This window comes from Anser cygnoides, chromosome 31 (assembly GCF_040182565.1).
Source record: "Anser cygnoides isolate HZ-2024a breed goose chromosome 31, Taihu_goose_T2T_genome, whole genome shotgun sequence".
NCBI lineage: Eukaryota > Metazoa > Chordata > Aves > Anseriformes > Anatidae > Anser > Anser cygnoides.
The window spans coordinates 665,696-683,294 of record NC_089903.1 but is presented as its reverse complement, the minus strand read 5'-3'; the positions used below and the strand labels follow the sequence as shown (position 1 = coordinate 683,294).

Sequence of the window (17,599 nt, the reverse complement as noted above, 5' to 3'; positions counted from 1 at the left end):
CATCAGTATGTATTACTAGAAAATAATGCATATTAAGTATGTAAGAAGTGTCTTATCTAAGTTTTTTTAATTTTTTTAAAAAATATTTATTTTACATACAAATATTCAAGTGAGTCTTTAATGATTATCCCAACTTTGAACTGTGAGTGCTCAGGATTTGGTGAATTTCTGTATCTATAATCATCTGTATCTTGATCTCTATCTTGAATCCCCTGCAAATGAAGCTTTTGAAATAATTAATCATGTTGAATACTTATCCTGTTATTTACATATGTGATTTGAATGTGATACAATTACTGACTTCATTGCTTTCTTTTTCTTATCTAGCTCAGACTCTATTATTTACTTTAAAATTATATATAAAATCTTTCATATAGATATTTCTGTACTAGTTGCCTGGTCCTATAGGGTAAGGCTTTAATCTAGACCTCAAAGCTTTAGTCTAGACCTGTCAAAACCAGAAAAGCTTTGCACTGGATTTTATTAATACTAAATATAGCATGAATAGTTAAAGTACTGAATATGATTCTCTGTGCAATTTTTTGCAAATATGTTTGTTTTAAGGTACAGTAAATCTTACTCTCTGGACAATTACTTAGGTCTGTCTCACATCATTATATATGTATGTTGAAAAATAATTTACAAAATGTTCTAAAACCAAAAAATCCCATATGACCTTTAAGAGGCTTTGTAGTATTTTGAGTTTGACTGTTAAATTTAGTATCTTTAATATCACAAGTTAAGATAGAAGGGACACAAAACCAGTAAGTACTATTACTTTGTCTTGGAATTTATTATGAAATACTATTGATTCAAACTGAATTTGCATGAATATCCTTTCTGTAATATGAAAGAGTCAGTTATGCATCAGAATATACTAAAGAGTCCCCATAGGCCTATATGGAAGTAGTTTTCTTCCTCTTATTCTGGAAATACGGGATTTCTTCAGAGTGGTTGTTCTGACTTACACTGTCTGCCAGAAAAGAGCAGATTTTCACAACTGAATGTTCATGTAAGTTGTAAGTTGGAGATGGCTGAACAGATAGTCATTTGTTATGCAAGTCACACTGCATATTGGTTATTGTACTTGCACTGGATTTGTATTCCTGCTTTATAGACTTCTCATCAGACAAATCAATTCTTTGCAGATAAAAGATGGTCCAAACCCAGCTGAAGAAGACCTAAGTCCAGCTAAGGGAAATATTACATTCACACCTGGGAGATCAAAGCTGATTTATAATTTAACAGTGCTTGATGATCAGGTAGGAACAAGCTGACTTCATCTTAGGCTTTGATACGTAGAAGGTTAACTGAAGTTCTGGAAAGACTTAGAGTAATAAGTTACAAAAAGGCTTGGCTTAAATAAGGTTAAAAGCAGTTCTATTTGATGAAGTGATGTTAAATTTTGGCTCTCTGGTCTATTATTTTTACTCTTTCCAAGCTCCCTCTTTAATTCTCATCAGTGAATAGTTTTAGTTTATGTGCATATCCTGGCTGAGCAGACATGTTATCTTTGTCACTAAAGAAAGAATATTACACATTGAAGATTCACAGGGAAAAGGCAGATTCAAAAATATTTTTTGTCGTTGTTTGTTTGTGGTTTTTTTTTTTCAAATATGTTTCAGGGTAGAAACATATTTGAAAAAATCCTAAAAATAGATGAGATTCCTGAAACAAACATGCAGTCTTGTGGAAAGCATGAATACTAGGTGATAATTAACATTTTTCTGTTTTCAGATTGGCCAATTGAAAAAAAAAAACAACACACACACAAAAAAACCAAACCAAAACAAAAAAAAACCACAACATAACTCATAGGTTGTGAGGCTTTCTTTTTATCTCAGAGTAAACAAAACATTCTTCTAATTTGCAACTTGTGATTTTCCTTTTTTCTTACCTGCACTTTTCTTTTGTGTTTTTCTTTTCCTTTATAATAAGCTTAAGAGGGAAAACTGAGACATCAAAATAAGTATATATGATGCAAAACAACTTAGTAAGAAATTCATAAGAAAACAATAATGGTGAAAGGTGTGTGTCTCAGAAGTGAGCACAGAACTGTAAAGCAGCTTGTTTCCTTTTTACTCTTAGTTATAAAAAATGTCCTTCCACATTTCTACTGATACTCTAGTGTTAAGAGGCTGTGCCAACCTGGGGTGCTGAAGTGTAGAAACATCTCTTTCCAATTCAATGTAATATTTCAGTGACTTACACACAGAAATAAATTATTAGGGTCTTTTCTCTTGGGAGGATGTGATTTTATTTATTTTTATTCTGAGAAATGCTCTCAAACTTCTGTTTCTAAAAGTTTGATCTGTATTTGGTGTGTCTAGTCAACGTCTTTCCACTCTTTGAAAGTCTTTCACAAGTGTATGTGAAAGATGAATTTTGCACAAAAACCTTTATTGATGATGATGATGATAGAGTTCACAAGAATCCAGTAACACTACTGTCAGAACTTAATTTGAGCTTTTAGGATCTGAGTTAGGGAAACCAATGAAACAAGTATTTTTCTGAATTGTGCAGCCTTACAGAAGGTAGGGGACTGCAGTTCTGATTTCCACAGCTCTGCATTTATAGTACTTTTCCTGTGCAGGTTTCCTTTTTAAGTATAATTGCAACTTTAAGAGAAAATTAAAGAGGCAAGGCAGCACTGGAAATCATTTATACTATTATATTCGAAGTTTGACTCATGTATTTATTGGTCAATCATGATGTAATTGAAAGCTCCACAATGCCTTATTTATGTAGGATACTAAGATTTTATCTGCAACTAAAATGGCATGTACGTTCTGACTGTCAAATGCGTATTTTTGTACTGCAAGACAGTATATGAACTAGTGAACTAAAACAAGCGTAAGTTAACATCAATTTTAATAAGATAAAATAGGAAATAGTAGTGTAGGAGAGAGGTGACAGAGAGCTTGCAAATCTCACGCTGGAAAAAAAAACAAACAACCTGCATCAGTCAATAATATTATGCAAGTTTAAGTGCCACAAGTCAAACAAGGGACAAAATTGGCCTCAGCTACAAAGACAGCGGCGTGCATACCCTTTGTGCCCTGAAACAGGATCTAAGGGTGGCCAATTAACAAATGTGTAAAAAGAGAAGAAATATTGGACCACAAGGAATTCTGAACTTTTTTTGCTCAGTAAACAGAACTACATGGAAAGGATTCATCAGCCCTATAACAAAGCAATGCCATTAGTAACACATAAGCAATTTTGTTGTGGAATTTATCTCAGAAGCAAATAATACTGTTTTTTCTGAGAGTCCACAACAAGAATGAGATGTGAGGATCTTATGTAATATTTAAATATTTCCTTCTAATCTCTCTGTATTAATAAAATAATGATATTTTCCAGTTAAACAGACTTAGCCTATCAAGACTGGGGAATAAAATGTAATAATATAAAGTAAAAAATATTAAATTCTGCAATTCAAGGCTTATAAACCCTTCTTTTTTGTCTGCTGCATCAGTTATTAGAGACTAAAGAGCTAAAACTAAAGTGCAGTTCTAAACAAACCACATGTAGAAATGCCAAAGTCTAATTAATAGATAAGCATCAGCAAGCACATTCTCAGAGCTGTGACTGAAGCTGTGCTGGGAATGTGAGTCTGTCTGAAAGTAGGAACTGTTCTTTTTCCCGTTGAATAGGAACAAAAGGGCCAAGGTAGGTTGTGTTCATATGTTGTTCCTCTGTTCTTTCAGGCATGCATAGATGTAAAATGGTGTTAACATCAGCAAATAAAGATGTCAGACTAAATAACTGTCAGGAACACTTGTGTCCAAGCAGAGCAACTTCCACAAGTTGAGTTTGGATCTCCTCACACTCTCTAGTTGGAAAGATAGAGCTTCATCTGATTCTTGCCTAGTTTTTGTTTGCCCTTTTTTTTTTTTTGTCTTTTCCCACTTTTTCATATTTCCATAGCATAGAAGTATGTCTTAGAAAATGGAAACATTCAGTTTTGAGAAGGGATTTTCAAAGTTGCAAGCGAGTTTCTTTTTGCCTGTTTATTTTAATGTGAAAAGGGTTGTAATGTTTGTATTATTTCCCTTTATTGCTAAATATACATAACATATTTCTAAGTAAGTGTTCTGCATATATTTGAAATGGGACTTACACCCTGTTGCTACTATTATTTTTCCAGATACCTGAAAATGATGAATTGTTTGTTGTTCATCTCAGGAGTGTGGAGGGAGGGGCTGAAATCAACACCACAAGGAATTCTGTTCAGATTAATATTAAGAAAAATGACAGCCCTGTGCGATTTGCTCAGAGCACTTACATGGTGCCTGAGGAAGTCGAAATGCTCACAATTCAAGTGATTCGTGGTAAGGATGACAGTGGAAAATTAATTGGACCTGATGAATGTGAAGTCTCCGTCAGTTACACCATCATAACTGGGAATTCAACAGCACACGCGCAGCTCAATTTAGACTTCCTAGATCTTCAGCCAAATACAACTATTGTCTTCACACCTCTAGTTCATGAAGTATATATGAAATTCAAGATCCTTGATGATGCCATACCAGAAATTGCTGAGACCTTCCAAATTATGCTCCTTAAGGACACGTTACAGGGAGATGCTGTTTTGGTTAATCCATCTGTTGTTCACGTCACCATCCAACCAAATGATAAACCCTATGGAGTGCTTTCAATCAACAGTATCCTGTTTACTCAAACTGTTATCATTGATGAAGACCAAATTTCAAGGTACTACAGATCTTCAAACAGTATCTCGTCATGTTAAGGGATTTGTTTGGCACTGTAAAGCATCCTTAGGATTTCACTGACAGTAATTATAAAATCAGTAGTGAAAAATTAATATAGAAATCACCTACTGTGTAATTATTATAAACGATATAGAATTTTCAAGGGAGAAAATGTCTAATTATGCAGAAGTATTTTAATATTTATGAACTATATATGAGAACTGTAAATATTTAATGACATTATCAAAATACTGAAAAACCCTTAATCTAAAAGATGGATCAGTGAAGTTGTGATGCGGCCACACACCCATTCATACAAGTGGAAAATATATTTCAGGCTTCCTTTCCCAGTAAATCTTTGTCTATACTGTATTTAAAGTCAGTCTCTGGTTAAAAAATGGTGGTGAGTGTCTTCTGTGAAGTACTGAATACCCATAGACTTCCAAAAAAGTTAAATACATGTAATTTTACAGATAAATTAAAAACAAATCTCCACACACATCTTTACAAGCAGAACTAATATCTATACAATATTGCCAGTTTTAGTAAAAATGTCCACTGCTAGCTAGTGATGGTGGTTCATCCCCAGAGAAAGAGGTAATGTATCAACCTATGATTTTATGAACAATTTCTAGTATGTAGAGCCCAGCACTTCAATATTCACTTTTTTTTTTTTCTTTCTTATACACAGATACAGGAAACGTGACATTTCCATAATCACAAATATTGATAAATTATATTTCAGTGCATAGGCAAATAGTTGAGTCACTTTATTTTAAATAAAATCATTATTTAAACACTCATGCCTGACAATTGTATTTTGATATAGTCCATAAAACAGTGTAGAAATTTAGTTGAGAAAAAGTTTTCTGAAATTTAACATCTTTCCTGAGAAAAAATATAAACATGCCAACTTTCCTCTTCTCAGTATCTTTCTTACTGTAAACAAAATAAATTTTAACTAATGTCTTTAGATATATTACTCATGTCTTTATGTATATTATCTCATGAATAAGCAACCTGAGAAAAGTCTACTTCTGTGGTATGATTTCACAAATTTTAAGTCCTGACTCAAATGTCAGTAGCAGCAGTTAATATCGATTCCACTGAAGTCAGTATAAATCTTCCAGGGAACAGATAGCTAAGTAAACCGATATTAATTATAATTGCATGTTACAGATTTTTATTTTCATTCAAAACCACAGGTTTGAAGGGATCACGATCGTAAGAAATGGTGGAACACATGGAAATGTTTCTGTGACCTGGGTCATAACTCGAAATAGCAGTGATCTGTCACCTGTGACTGCAGACCTTGTTCCAGAGACCGGGGAGATACATTTTGATCAAGGACAGATGCTGGTCACACTTTCACTGACCATTATTGATGATAACATACCAGAAGAAGCAGAGCCCTATCTTCTGAAGCTCTTAGCTCATACAATACAGGGAGGCGCAGAAGTCAGCGAACCATCTGAGGTAAGTTTGATTTCAGAACTTGTTTTGAGGAGGTGATAGATAATAATTAGGGAGTAGGATTAGGATTAGGATCCACCAGTTTTGGTGGATTGGCTAAATTGAAGTAGTTGTGCTTGAGTTTAAGTGAAGCAAGCTGATGTATTCTCAGTATAAAGAGCCACATCCAAAGTCTTTGGCTTAACATATTTTATAAGGCCAGACCTATTTAATGCAGTAGCATTTAGCTTAGAATATTCCCATCATAAATATCATTGCATAACTGCTATCTTGATTGGTTGCTTGCTAAGAGAAGGTTGAGCATTTATTTTCACTTGCTTATTTGCTGTAGGTACTGGAATGTTTTACACAGAGTAACAGCTTCAAGAGGATGGCTTAGTGATTAAGACTAACCTCTGAACTTTTAAATAAGGGGTAATTAGCATTACTGACAATTCTGTGACTCAGGTCCCTACTTTGCTTTTTGAACATATGATTGGAATGAATTTGGTGAATTAAATGATTTTTTCACAGTCTGAAATATATTCAAATTATTCACTTTGGCTGCTGAACCAAAAATCAGTTATTCAAAGCTCATTCTGACATAGATGAGGCATAGCAGGAAAGTTGCTGCTATCAGTGGTGTGCTGCTTGTGCACAAGCAACACTTTGGGGCTGTCAATCTGATTTCTTTCTTGAGTGCCAATTCACTAACGATAAAAATGTATGATGACAGTCAGGACATACTTTCATGAAAACGTGAAAACTGTGGTGTATATTAATTGTAGCATTGAGTAAGTGATGCTGTTTTCTGTTTTGCAGCTTTTGTTTTACATTCAGGACAGCGATGATGTTTATGGCGTAATAAAGTTTTATCCTTTGGAGAATCAGAAGATTGAAAGTAATCCAACAGGACGCTTTTTATCCTTGAGTTTTGTAAGGGAGAAAGGAACAGTTGGAAATGTGCAGTTAGTTTATACTGCACTGTATATTCCAGCTGGAGCTCTGGATCCTGAGAGAGCAAAAGATGGCATTCTAAATATGTCTAGAAACAGCATCCTCCTGTTTCCAGAAGGAAAAACACATCATACTTTGAGTATACCAATAAGAAAAGATGCATTTCTTCAAAATGGTGCTCATTTCCTCATACAGGTATCTCAGCTGTTTTGTTTTTGTTTTTGTTTTTTAGCTTATTTAATATGAGGAATATGATTCAATAATTGATCCTTCCCCTTGACTGTAATTTAAATGACCATTCCTGTAAAAAAAAAAAAGTGCTTAGCTCTGAAGCAAAGATTTTCTTATTTAAAAAGACATCTTTCATAACTATGCTATAAAGTTTTCTATCCCTAATCATTAGTAATTAAACAAATTTTAAAACTAAAGAGGATTCAGGTACTAATCATGGAATTTATCAAAATGAGATCAGCGTTGTCTGTTGCTTGCCCCTTGAAGCATGTTTCTGCTTGGCCTCTGACTTGGAACGTGAAAAAAATAAGGTTCTTAAAATTAAATTACTGAAGCAGGAAAAATTTCAGAAATGACATGCAAGTAAATGTATCTTGGGCTTGATACAGGTCCTTCTCCAGCAGGTCATCCCCCAGCCTGTACTGATACTTGCGGTTGTTCCTTCCCAAATGCAGGACTCTACACTTGCTCTTGTTAAACCTCATCTGGTTTCTTCCTGCCCAACTCTCCAGCCTGACCAGGTCCCTTCCAACCCCTACAATTCTGTGATACTGTGATCTTTGCTCTTCCAGCTGAACTATTCTAAATTAAAAAGGGTCAAATATACATTATATATTATATGTATATTATATTGCATTTATATATAAATTTGTTAGGAGAACTTACTTTTTTTTTTCCCTGTATAGTTTTCTTCACTTTTTTCTTTCCTTTTTTTTTTCTATCTCAATTTGTAAAAGATAACTTTTATCATCGTTGAAGGTGTTGATGTTATATCCATGAATTTCAAATTTGCCAGGTTTTATATTTTCCTTATAGTCTACCAAAGACGTTGTAATCACTTCTAAGACCTTTGAAAGATTTCCTCCCTCCACATCCTTCTCCCTACATTCTCTTACAGGAGGAATAATGAGAACAAAAAGTTTTGCCAGAATTATATTGTTTATCTAATATGCAATTTTATTTATTTATTTATTTATGGCATTCACAGTTAGATTAGGAATTGCCTTCTGAAATACTAGAACACGTTAGTATGTTTTATGATTGCAAGAGGTTTGAGAGATCCACAAAATTCTTAAATGTCTAATTCCATGTATTCAATGTTTTTTTTTTTTTTTTTTTTTTTTTGTCCTTTGACTGTAGTCAAGACACACATCTGATAAATATTTCAGAATGTTCAGTCATTCCAAGCACTTTGCCTGGATTTTCAAACTGTAGATTCCAATCTGTTTTTTTTTTTTCTGTACTTTCTCCATGAACTATAAATAAAATCTTTGTTTGAAGAAATTAAATCAGAGGAGCTTTCCAGCTCAAATAATTAATTTAGAAACTCATAGAGAAGGAAAACACCACTATTTATCACTGTGACAATCCTTCTGCATCGTGAATAAATGATAATCTCAGTGAACATGTTTAGAATGAGTTGTACTTAGGCAAAATAAAGAATTGACTCAGGAATCAGCAGAGAAGCAAATGAAACTGTAGGATGAATAAAGGTACAGGAGATAATGTTAATGTGAGATATATTCCTTAGTGACACCTTCAATTAAATAACGTGCTGTAATCAGAGATGCGGTTTTTGGTATAGCTAGGAAGATTAACTCTGAAAATTAAGCTCATAAACTAATTGTTATTGTTCAAATAACTATATATTTTTTTCTCTTTGTACTGGTTTCCTTTAAAAGGTACTAAAGGAAACATTGCAGAAAGAGTAAAATCTCTGTTCTTTATTGATTATTACTTTATTCCAAAGGTACCATACAGGATCCAAATACAGCATACACTTTAAATAGAGCAAATTGTTTTGGCTGTGTAGTATTTCAGAAAGTTTACTGAGCTAATAACCGCACAATGGTGCACTTTCATCCTGTTAATTGCAGAATCGGGGCCTATGCTAGGAGAAAGCTCAGAAAAGAGGAGAAACAAACAGTGCCATCATCTGTTCTTCAGACTTTTGATAACAAGTTGGAATGGTTGAGAATCAGTTACTAAATACAGTATTTGTAAAACATTTCCATCTATCATCAGATAAATGTTCATGCATATTTCTGGGTGTTACTCAAGCAGTTGTGGAACAAAATATGATACAGCCCACATATTTATAGAGTTTGGTTTCAAGAACTGTAAGACTTTAAAAATCATCTTTTGAAATGGTGAACCATGATTACTATATGAATTTAAGAAAGGCCACTATTTTATCCCCAAAAAATAAAGCTTTACTCTATGATAACACCTGATAACTCCAAGAAAAAATGTCAGTGGGAGTTTATGCCCCAGTGAAATGTTCACAGAAATATATGCAAATCTGTTATGGAAACATTTATTGTAATGATGCATGTAGACAGAATCACATGGAATAAATAATATTTAAAGGAAATAATTAAACAGGCAAGTTCTGCTTTCCTTGGTGTGTCACTACTGGTGCTGGGCTTAGCGAGTGATGCTTCCCTTTTAAAGAAAAGGATGAAAAAAAATCTATTTCCTCTTAGTATCTATAATCTATCAGAAATGCAGTGACAAGTAAAATACAGTTTTGAAATACTGTACTGAATTTAAATTCTTAATGTGGCTCTGGTAGTTCTTAGATAGAGAATTCCTTAAAATTTTGTGGAGAGGAAAGAAAAGTGGATTATTATTTGGCTGTTTGATCAAGGGCTGTAAATTATTATGACTTCAGTGATTTCCCTAGATTTTTATCAATGCAAGACACAAAAAATGATGTTAGACAATTGCCTATGCTGCTCATCAATGACTGTTGTTAATAGCTCTAGTAATGTGTCAGCTGATCTGGAACAGAGTCTCTCTCTCTGGCTTGATCTGTGTTTAATTACATACACTAACATGATTTGTCTGGGAGGTGTACCATTCTGCTGACAGCTCAACAATATCCACTTAATTTCTTTGACATGTCTACTTACAAATTTTTATAACAGCAGTGCTATCAGTAGGAAGAATTTGCTCTGGAGATGTATACTTCCTTTATATGAAAATTACTCTGAAATGTCAGAACTGTTCTGACTTGGTGCTGAGGCTTCTTATTTCTCACTTTTCTTTTACTTTTTCCTACAGCTGGAAGGAGTTGAACTGGTGAATAGAATTCCTCTAGTCCCATCTGTGAGTCCTAGATTAGGCGAAATTCGAAATATTTCTTTGAGGATTACTCCAGATATTGCAAATGGAGAAATAGGCTTTATTAGCAATCTACCGATTATTCTTTCTGAACCAGAAGATTCCCCTGCTACGCTGGTAAGTAAGCCTTTTTATATTGTCTTTTGCTATGGAAAACTTATTTGGAGAAGGTGGAGTTTGCTGTATTCAGTGTAGCATTTGACAATTAATGTGAGGAAAAGCCTTCCTGTAAGTTCTGTCTTATCCTAAATATTCTCTTCTTTAAAAAAAAAAAAAAATGCTCTGAAATAATCTGTTACTGATTTCCAGAGAACTGAGATTGGTCTTTGCTTTCTGTGTAAGTATCTAAAACCAGTTAGCCCTTGATGCTCACACAGAGCAAAAGATACTGCAGTTAGTCTCTCTCACCAATTGCGAGCATAGTCATGTAAAGTAGGACTGAGACAAATCCTGAATAAGATAGATCATTTCCCATTCTCAAATTAGAACTGGCCAAACTTTTGTTTTTATTATTATTTATTCAAATAGTAATTTGCAAGGGAGTAATCGGTTTTGCATCTACTTTTGCAAGTCACAACAAATTAATGTGTTTCACAGGTTTCCATTGCATTGCATCGAGATGGGACTGATGGTCAAGCAACTGTGTTCTGGAGTTTGAAACCCTCTGGTCCCAATCAAAAGGCGGTAACACAGGATGATATAAGTCCTTTTAACGGCTCCGTGGTTTTCTTATCTGGACAAAGTGATACCACAATTAACATCACCATTAAAGCTGATGATGTACCTGAAATGAACGAAACTGTGTTATTAACTTTGGACAGGTATTGTACCCTATTCTCTATTCATATGTATCAGCTGCGGTACTCAATTTATGCATAACAGATTAGCACAGTGTTAATTACATGGTATTGCTTGCATTGTGTTGATATGTGTCTGAAGAAATAGTGGGCCCTTGTTTCAGACTGTGTATGGGTTCTTTGACTGGAGATCAATGTAAGAAACCATTTTGCATTTATTATCTAATGACTTAACTGTTTATATTTTCATGAAAATTCTGTATGCTATTTAGAAAGTTCTTTCAGTTTTGATCTTTTTTATAGCTCTTGGTTTTAACACTTTTTTTTTTTTCGGAAAAATAATATTTAGTAAGATAATGGGAAAAACTAAAGTGAGAACTAAAAAGCAATGCAGAACTTTTTCTGTCAGAAAAAACATTTATAACTTGGGTGTCACTGTAGAATTAGACTTGCAGTTTATTTGTTTGATCTGCATGTTCAATATTCCTTGATAATTAGATACTTCTGTCAGCTCATAGCCCCCAGAATATCCCAGTGTGACTATTATTGCAGTCTTCTGCTAATGAGAATGCAGTGGGGTTTCTGAAGCACAGTGTTCTGGTCTCCCTTCTCATCTAGTGGAGGATTTTAGGATAACAGGCTGTAAGGGCCCTCAGGTGATACTATTATCTGCATGTGAACACTGTTCAGAAAACTTAAATTAGTTTATAATCAGGAGTCTTTTCCCTCTTTGAGTTACTAACAAGAGTGTCTTGGCTATATCGTCTGTCCTGCTTCCCACAGCTCAGTTACATAAGTAAATACAGAAATACCACCACACGTGCTCTTGTATTACCTCCTATTTGTCTAAGGTACATTTTCCACTTTTACTGAAAACATACTACAGTGGTCTGCCAGCACCAGCTTCCACACTGAACATCTACTACTTACATAGTCCTTACCTTATGCAGAAGAAGTATTTTTATTCTGTACAGGAAGCGTAGGCTAGCTCTTAGATATCCACAACAGATATCCACAGTGATTCCACATTAGCAAACAATAGGCAAGAAGCTCCTCACGCTGTTGTTGATCACTAGAAGATCCCATTTCAGAAAACATGGTTTTCGAACATCTTTATGGCACACAGGGAAGATGTTATTCCTTTGCGGGATTGGCTTGCTTGATTAAAAGGTGGCTGGTTAATGCATGTAGTTCAGAACTAGTTATTTTATTCTACCTTGGCTACTCATTACATTAAAAAGGCAATCCTTTTCAGAATAAAAACAGAGACTATTGCAAGCAGTTCTCCGCTTTCTTTCTGTGGGAGAAACTGGTTTGTCTCAAGGAATTTTTTTAGAGTCTCTGGCACAAAGGGGGAAACTAGGATTAGAAATGATGGTTCAAGTTTTGAGTGTAAGGTGGCCAAGAATGCAGAGTGGTATTGAGGTAAACAAGTAAGTAGATAGAAGTAAGCAGCATGAAAGGGTAACTTTTTTGATTCACGTGTGTGAAAGTACAGTTTTCTGCCATTTATCCTGAGTTACAACTGTAGGCTATACCTTGAAAATGGTGGCTGCAACAGGGATTGAACTGGCAGCTGAACAAATACAACCAGTGTTCTGCTTTTGCTGTGTATGGTGCAAGCCGTAGGCTCTGTTGATCATGAAGTGGATGGTGAAAAGTGTGCCAACAGTAAGCAGCTTTCCCACACTTGGCAGGGTCAGAGAGTGAACCGAGGAACAGGTGGTCTGTCCTGGAAAAAGAAGTAAGCAAGGAGGAGATAGAATCTGAACTTTTCTCTAGACCTTGGTAGCATCCCTCACTTCAACTAATTAGCAGAAGCCAAGAATGAAATGACTGCAGAGATCATCCTTTCAGTACTAGACATGACTCTTCAAATTAGGGTTGAAGGATACTGGCAGGGTTACGTGTACGCCCGTGCTATTGCTTTCAGCCTGGTTGGTATTTTGTGGACAAATAGAAGATTTCAGTTTCCGAGGCTGGCAGCCAGCACCTCACAGCAGTAGTGAATGAGCATGAAAACAAAGATGCACTGTGCTGTAGATGTGCTTGTACTGTTCCGTAAATTGTAGCATAAGTCAGCGAGAAAAGAAAGCATGTAAGAACTTTAATGAAACTACAGACATAGACATATGTTCATAAGCATTCAATGTATTGCAATTATTAATAGCACGGGTAAAATAATCAAAATAATTAGTTCTAACAAGGATGTATTATTTACGGCTTAGTGGTATTGTCAAGGCAGTTCAATTTTAAATAAGCTTTAAGTGCATCCATAACTATATTTTTTCCAAGCCATTAAAAACAATGTTATCCTTTCTTGCTTTATGCTCTCTATACTTAGACCACAGATATTAAAACTAGCTCTGAATTTTGTCCACAAACTGGAGGAAAATGTATAACATGAAAAATATGATTCCAAAGAACACAGATGAGTAATGATGAGTAATGAAGGAGCAAGAGAGTCTTGTATCTGCTGAAGCTTCTTTATATTTTCTTTTTTTAGGAGCAGATTCAGGTTGAATGCCTGCCCTATCTGAATAGGCCTGAATTGAGACCAAGCATAAATAAAACCAGATGTCTGTAGTGAAATCTATGTGAGAAAGGAAAGACCTTGGTCTTCTTGATGAATGTAGGTGGAACAGGCCATGGAAATTGTGTGTGTGCTTTGTGAGAGCATATATGCATACTAGGGCTGTTCATTTTACCTGGTAAGCACAAACAGAAATCAGTTTTTTTTAAATCTGATTGCTGTTTTTTCCTTCTACACAACGTAATCTCTCACTGGCAGTTATCAGCCCCCCAGTTAAGGTGCAGACAGCTATCAGTTTGGCACCTGGCACAACCAGAGGGCCAGAACCTGCAGGGTATGTGGGCTGGGGACGTGGCCTGTGTTTGTGCTCATGAGTGAGTGGTGGTGAGACTGAGAACTTGGAGACTTTGGGATCTGGGGATAAATCACTTTTATTTTGTGGAAGTGATAATCAACAAACAGACAACTGTTTAGGCAGTCCTTATGCTCCAGCATTTTTTGAGTCTTAACTCATGGAAGTTAGGATGCCAGAACAGATCCATATGCATATGTTACGACATAAATCTCATTTACTATATATAATAAACTGAAGCAACGTTATTTGAAGATTTTTATTGTTCTAGTGATTTCTGTGATGGGATACAGATTTCCATAGGCTGACATTCTGTCATCAGTTTATGTGGAAAATGATTAGACCTATGAGTTATGAAGTAATTTTTTGAAAATTACAAATGTAAAATACAGACTTGACTATTTCACTGTGAAATATCTGGCAGTTTTTAAACATTTTTGGGTTTTAGAGGTTGCTACATGTCAAAAAGTTAGAAAAGCATAGGAGGGCCATTTAAATCACTGTGTAGTGTTGATGGACAGGGCTTAAGGGTTTATGTGTTGTGGGTTACTCACTGCCATACTGCTTAATGGAGCTAGGATTTTCTCCTTACTTGGTAATTCCCTTTGGTTAGTGTCTGTTTCAAAACCATATCTATCTTACTTATGTAAATTTTCATAGAATCACAGAATAGCTTGGGTTGGAAGGGACCTTAAAGATCATCAGTTTCCAACCCCAGTGCCATGGGCAGGGATGCCACCCATTAGATCAGGTCGGCCCACAGCCTAGTCCAACCTGGCCTTGAAAACCTCCAGGGATGCCTCAAGGGTTTGATCAGACTGCGTTTTAACGGGGAAAAAGTCATTTGAAAATAGTAGAATGTTGAAATGAGTGCGCTGGACACCTACTGCTTGTTTTCATTACTTCTCAAAATAACAACATATCTCTCCTGCTATGACTCAGAAAAATTAAAATAGCCTCAAAAATCAAATAAATGATGGATTAAACCTGGAGAGAAGGTGTTTCCTCTGATGAGAGGCACTATGGAAAGTCTAATGTGGCAAATCCTACTTTAATGCAGTTCTTTAGAGCTAGAGCCTGCCTCTAATTAAATCAGTAGATAATCCTGAAAAAATTGAAGAGGGGGTGAACACTGAATGCAAGCAAATTGAGTAATGTTCCACAAGCAATTTCACTTCCCCCTTTTTGAGATACCCTGATAGAAAAGAAAGTCTTTTAGAGAAGTGTGGTTTAATAATGACAGCCATGTAGATTCACAGTGGAAATTAAGTTTCTCATGTGTCTTTCAGAACACTCAGGTTCTGCAGAAATTCCAGATTTTGTCAAAAGTTATTAACTTCAAAGCTATTTTTCATTTATTTATTTAATTATTTTGTGGTTCTAGTTAGTTCTTAACATTGAAATTCTCATGGTACCTTAAACTTAGTCAAAACTCTAATTTCTCCTATTTTCTTGTACTGCATGTTTAAAAAAGTGTAAGAAACATTTTGAAGCTCCTGTCAGTTGTCCTAATTCATCTGTAGTTCTTGCTACATAATAATTATGATTTTTTTTACTGAAAGAATTTCCCTAATGATCAGTCATTTCACATTAGTCTTGTTGTATAAGAAATGCTTTACACACTTTGAGGTTGTATTTCTTTTGGCAGCATCATAAGCATTGCCAGGGTTTACTGTCTGTGACGATATGAAACTTCATGTCCATACATAGCCATTTTACAGGAAAAAATAAGCTGAGGATAAAAACAGGGAAGTGGCTTTCCCAGTGATTGGTATCACCTTATTCCTGGTCAAGAGTTCTTTTCACTAGCTGGAGGAGCTGCTGGCCACGGTTAAGCCACCATGTCAAAGCAGCTGTTTTAACTTTTATTGCTGCGTCTGAATAGCCCTCTTTGTCCTGTTTCCATACTGCTGTCAGAGGAACACCTAAAGAGCTGGTTTCACATACCACGAGGAGTGAAACGGGACTGAACTGGACCCGTGTAGTGTCAGGCAGTCTGGGAGCATCTCCTCCGTGGTGTAAGGGTGGTATATGAACGCCCCTCTGTTCTTCGAGGTTGGAAGTGCACGTGGCAGGGGATGGGGCTGGTGTCCTGGCAGCTCTCTGGTGGCACGGACCCTGTGTCCAGCCCCGTAGCTCCTCCGGGTCGATCTGAGCTGGCTGCTGGAAGTATTATGCAGCTATTTGCTGAACGCTTCACCTTGCCTGGTTTAGCCCTGTATGGACTTAGGTTTAGCACATGAAGAGTACACTGAACCGAAAAGCAAGCATTTGGATTAAAAGGATAAAAGTTTGCAGGATGTGAGTATGATAATTGCATTACAATGTAATTGTTCAAAACAATAGAATTGGGATTTTTTTTTTTTTTATTATTCCTAGAAAAAAGTAAACCTGTGAGAATACTTTACAACAAACATTTTGGATTTAAATTTAAAATGTACTTTCCTAATTTATCTTTGTTCTCTTAATTCTTCTTTTTTTTTCAATACTATTTTTTAAAAATTTCTTCTTAGGGATATGCATTCTATGTTATGAAAAGTTACATGTATATGCCTTAGAGTATAGATATAAAGAATACTACTGAGTGCACCATTCTTCGAATCACAGAATGGCTCAGGTTGGAAGGGACCTTAAAGATCATCCACTTCCAACCCCTCTGCCATGGGCAGGGATGGCACCTACTAGATCAGGTTGGCCACAGCCTCATCCAACCTGGTCTTGAATACCTCCAGGGATGGGGCAGCCACAGCTTCGTTCATTCATTGTTTGCTTAACAGCATCTTGGAGCTGGAAACCTAAACCTAGCTGCTTCTATTAAGTTTCTGCATAGGATGTTTTATGACTTTTTGGAGAAGTAACTAACATTACTGTGCCAGGGCAGTGATAGCGGTCTGACCACTCATGATATCAGCCAGAGAAAAAAAATGACCAGATAATAAATAAATAAACAAACAAACAAACAAATAAGTAAATAAATAAAAGGATCCAGGTGTTCAAGATGGGGTTTGTATGGAGAAACCACCTGAACAATGTTCTTTTTTACCAGTTGATGGACTGAATTTTACTGGTTGCTTCCTGACCTGAAAGCTGTCTAGGTTTAATACATATCAAAAGCTCACTTGATATAGTGATTCATTTTTATTTTCTGTTGTAAATTATTTTACTAACAGCTTAGCGATATAATTAAATTTTAGCATTACCAACTCTGGAATCTTCTCCTTGATCTTTTCATTGTGTTAATATTTTGCTGTTTTTTGAATGCTTTTGCATGTTTCTGAGGGAAGGGAGAATGTCTCAATATATACCTAGCTTCAGTGAATATCAATAACAAATTTCAATTAATTCAGACTTCCTATTCGAAAGAACGTCTGTGAATGTATTTACTTCTCAGAATTTAGAGTGAACTCTTGTCTGTATTGAATTCCAAATTTAAATT

The 17,599-nt window shown here is 35.4% G+C and overlaps 1 protein-coding gene across 1 annotated transcript in view; it reads left to right on the top strand.

Annotated features, from left to right (window-relative positions):
- The window catches only part of LOC125181908 (adhesion G-protein coupled receptor V1-like), a 66,036-nt gene that overhangs the window by 719 nt on the left and 47,718 nt on the right, over positions 1-17,599 (top strand). The window contains 6 exon segments of the mRNA XM_066985129.1: positions 1,149-1,262; positions 4,151-4,716; positions 5,921-6,191; positions 6,990-7,319; positions 10,422-10,598; positions 11,079-11,302. Coding sequence (XP_066841230.1) covers positions 1,149-1,262; positions 4,151-4,716; positions 5,921-6,191; positions 6,990-7,319; positions 10,422-10,598; positions 11,079-11,302 — 1,682 coding nt within the window.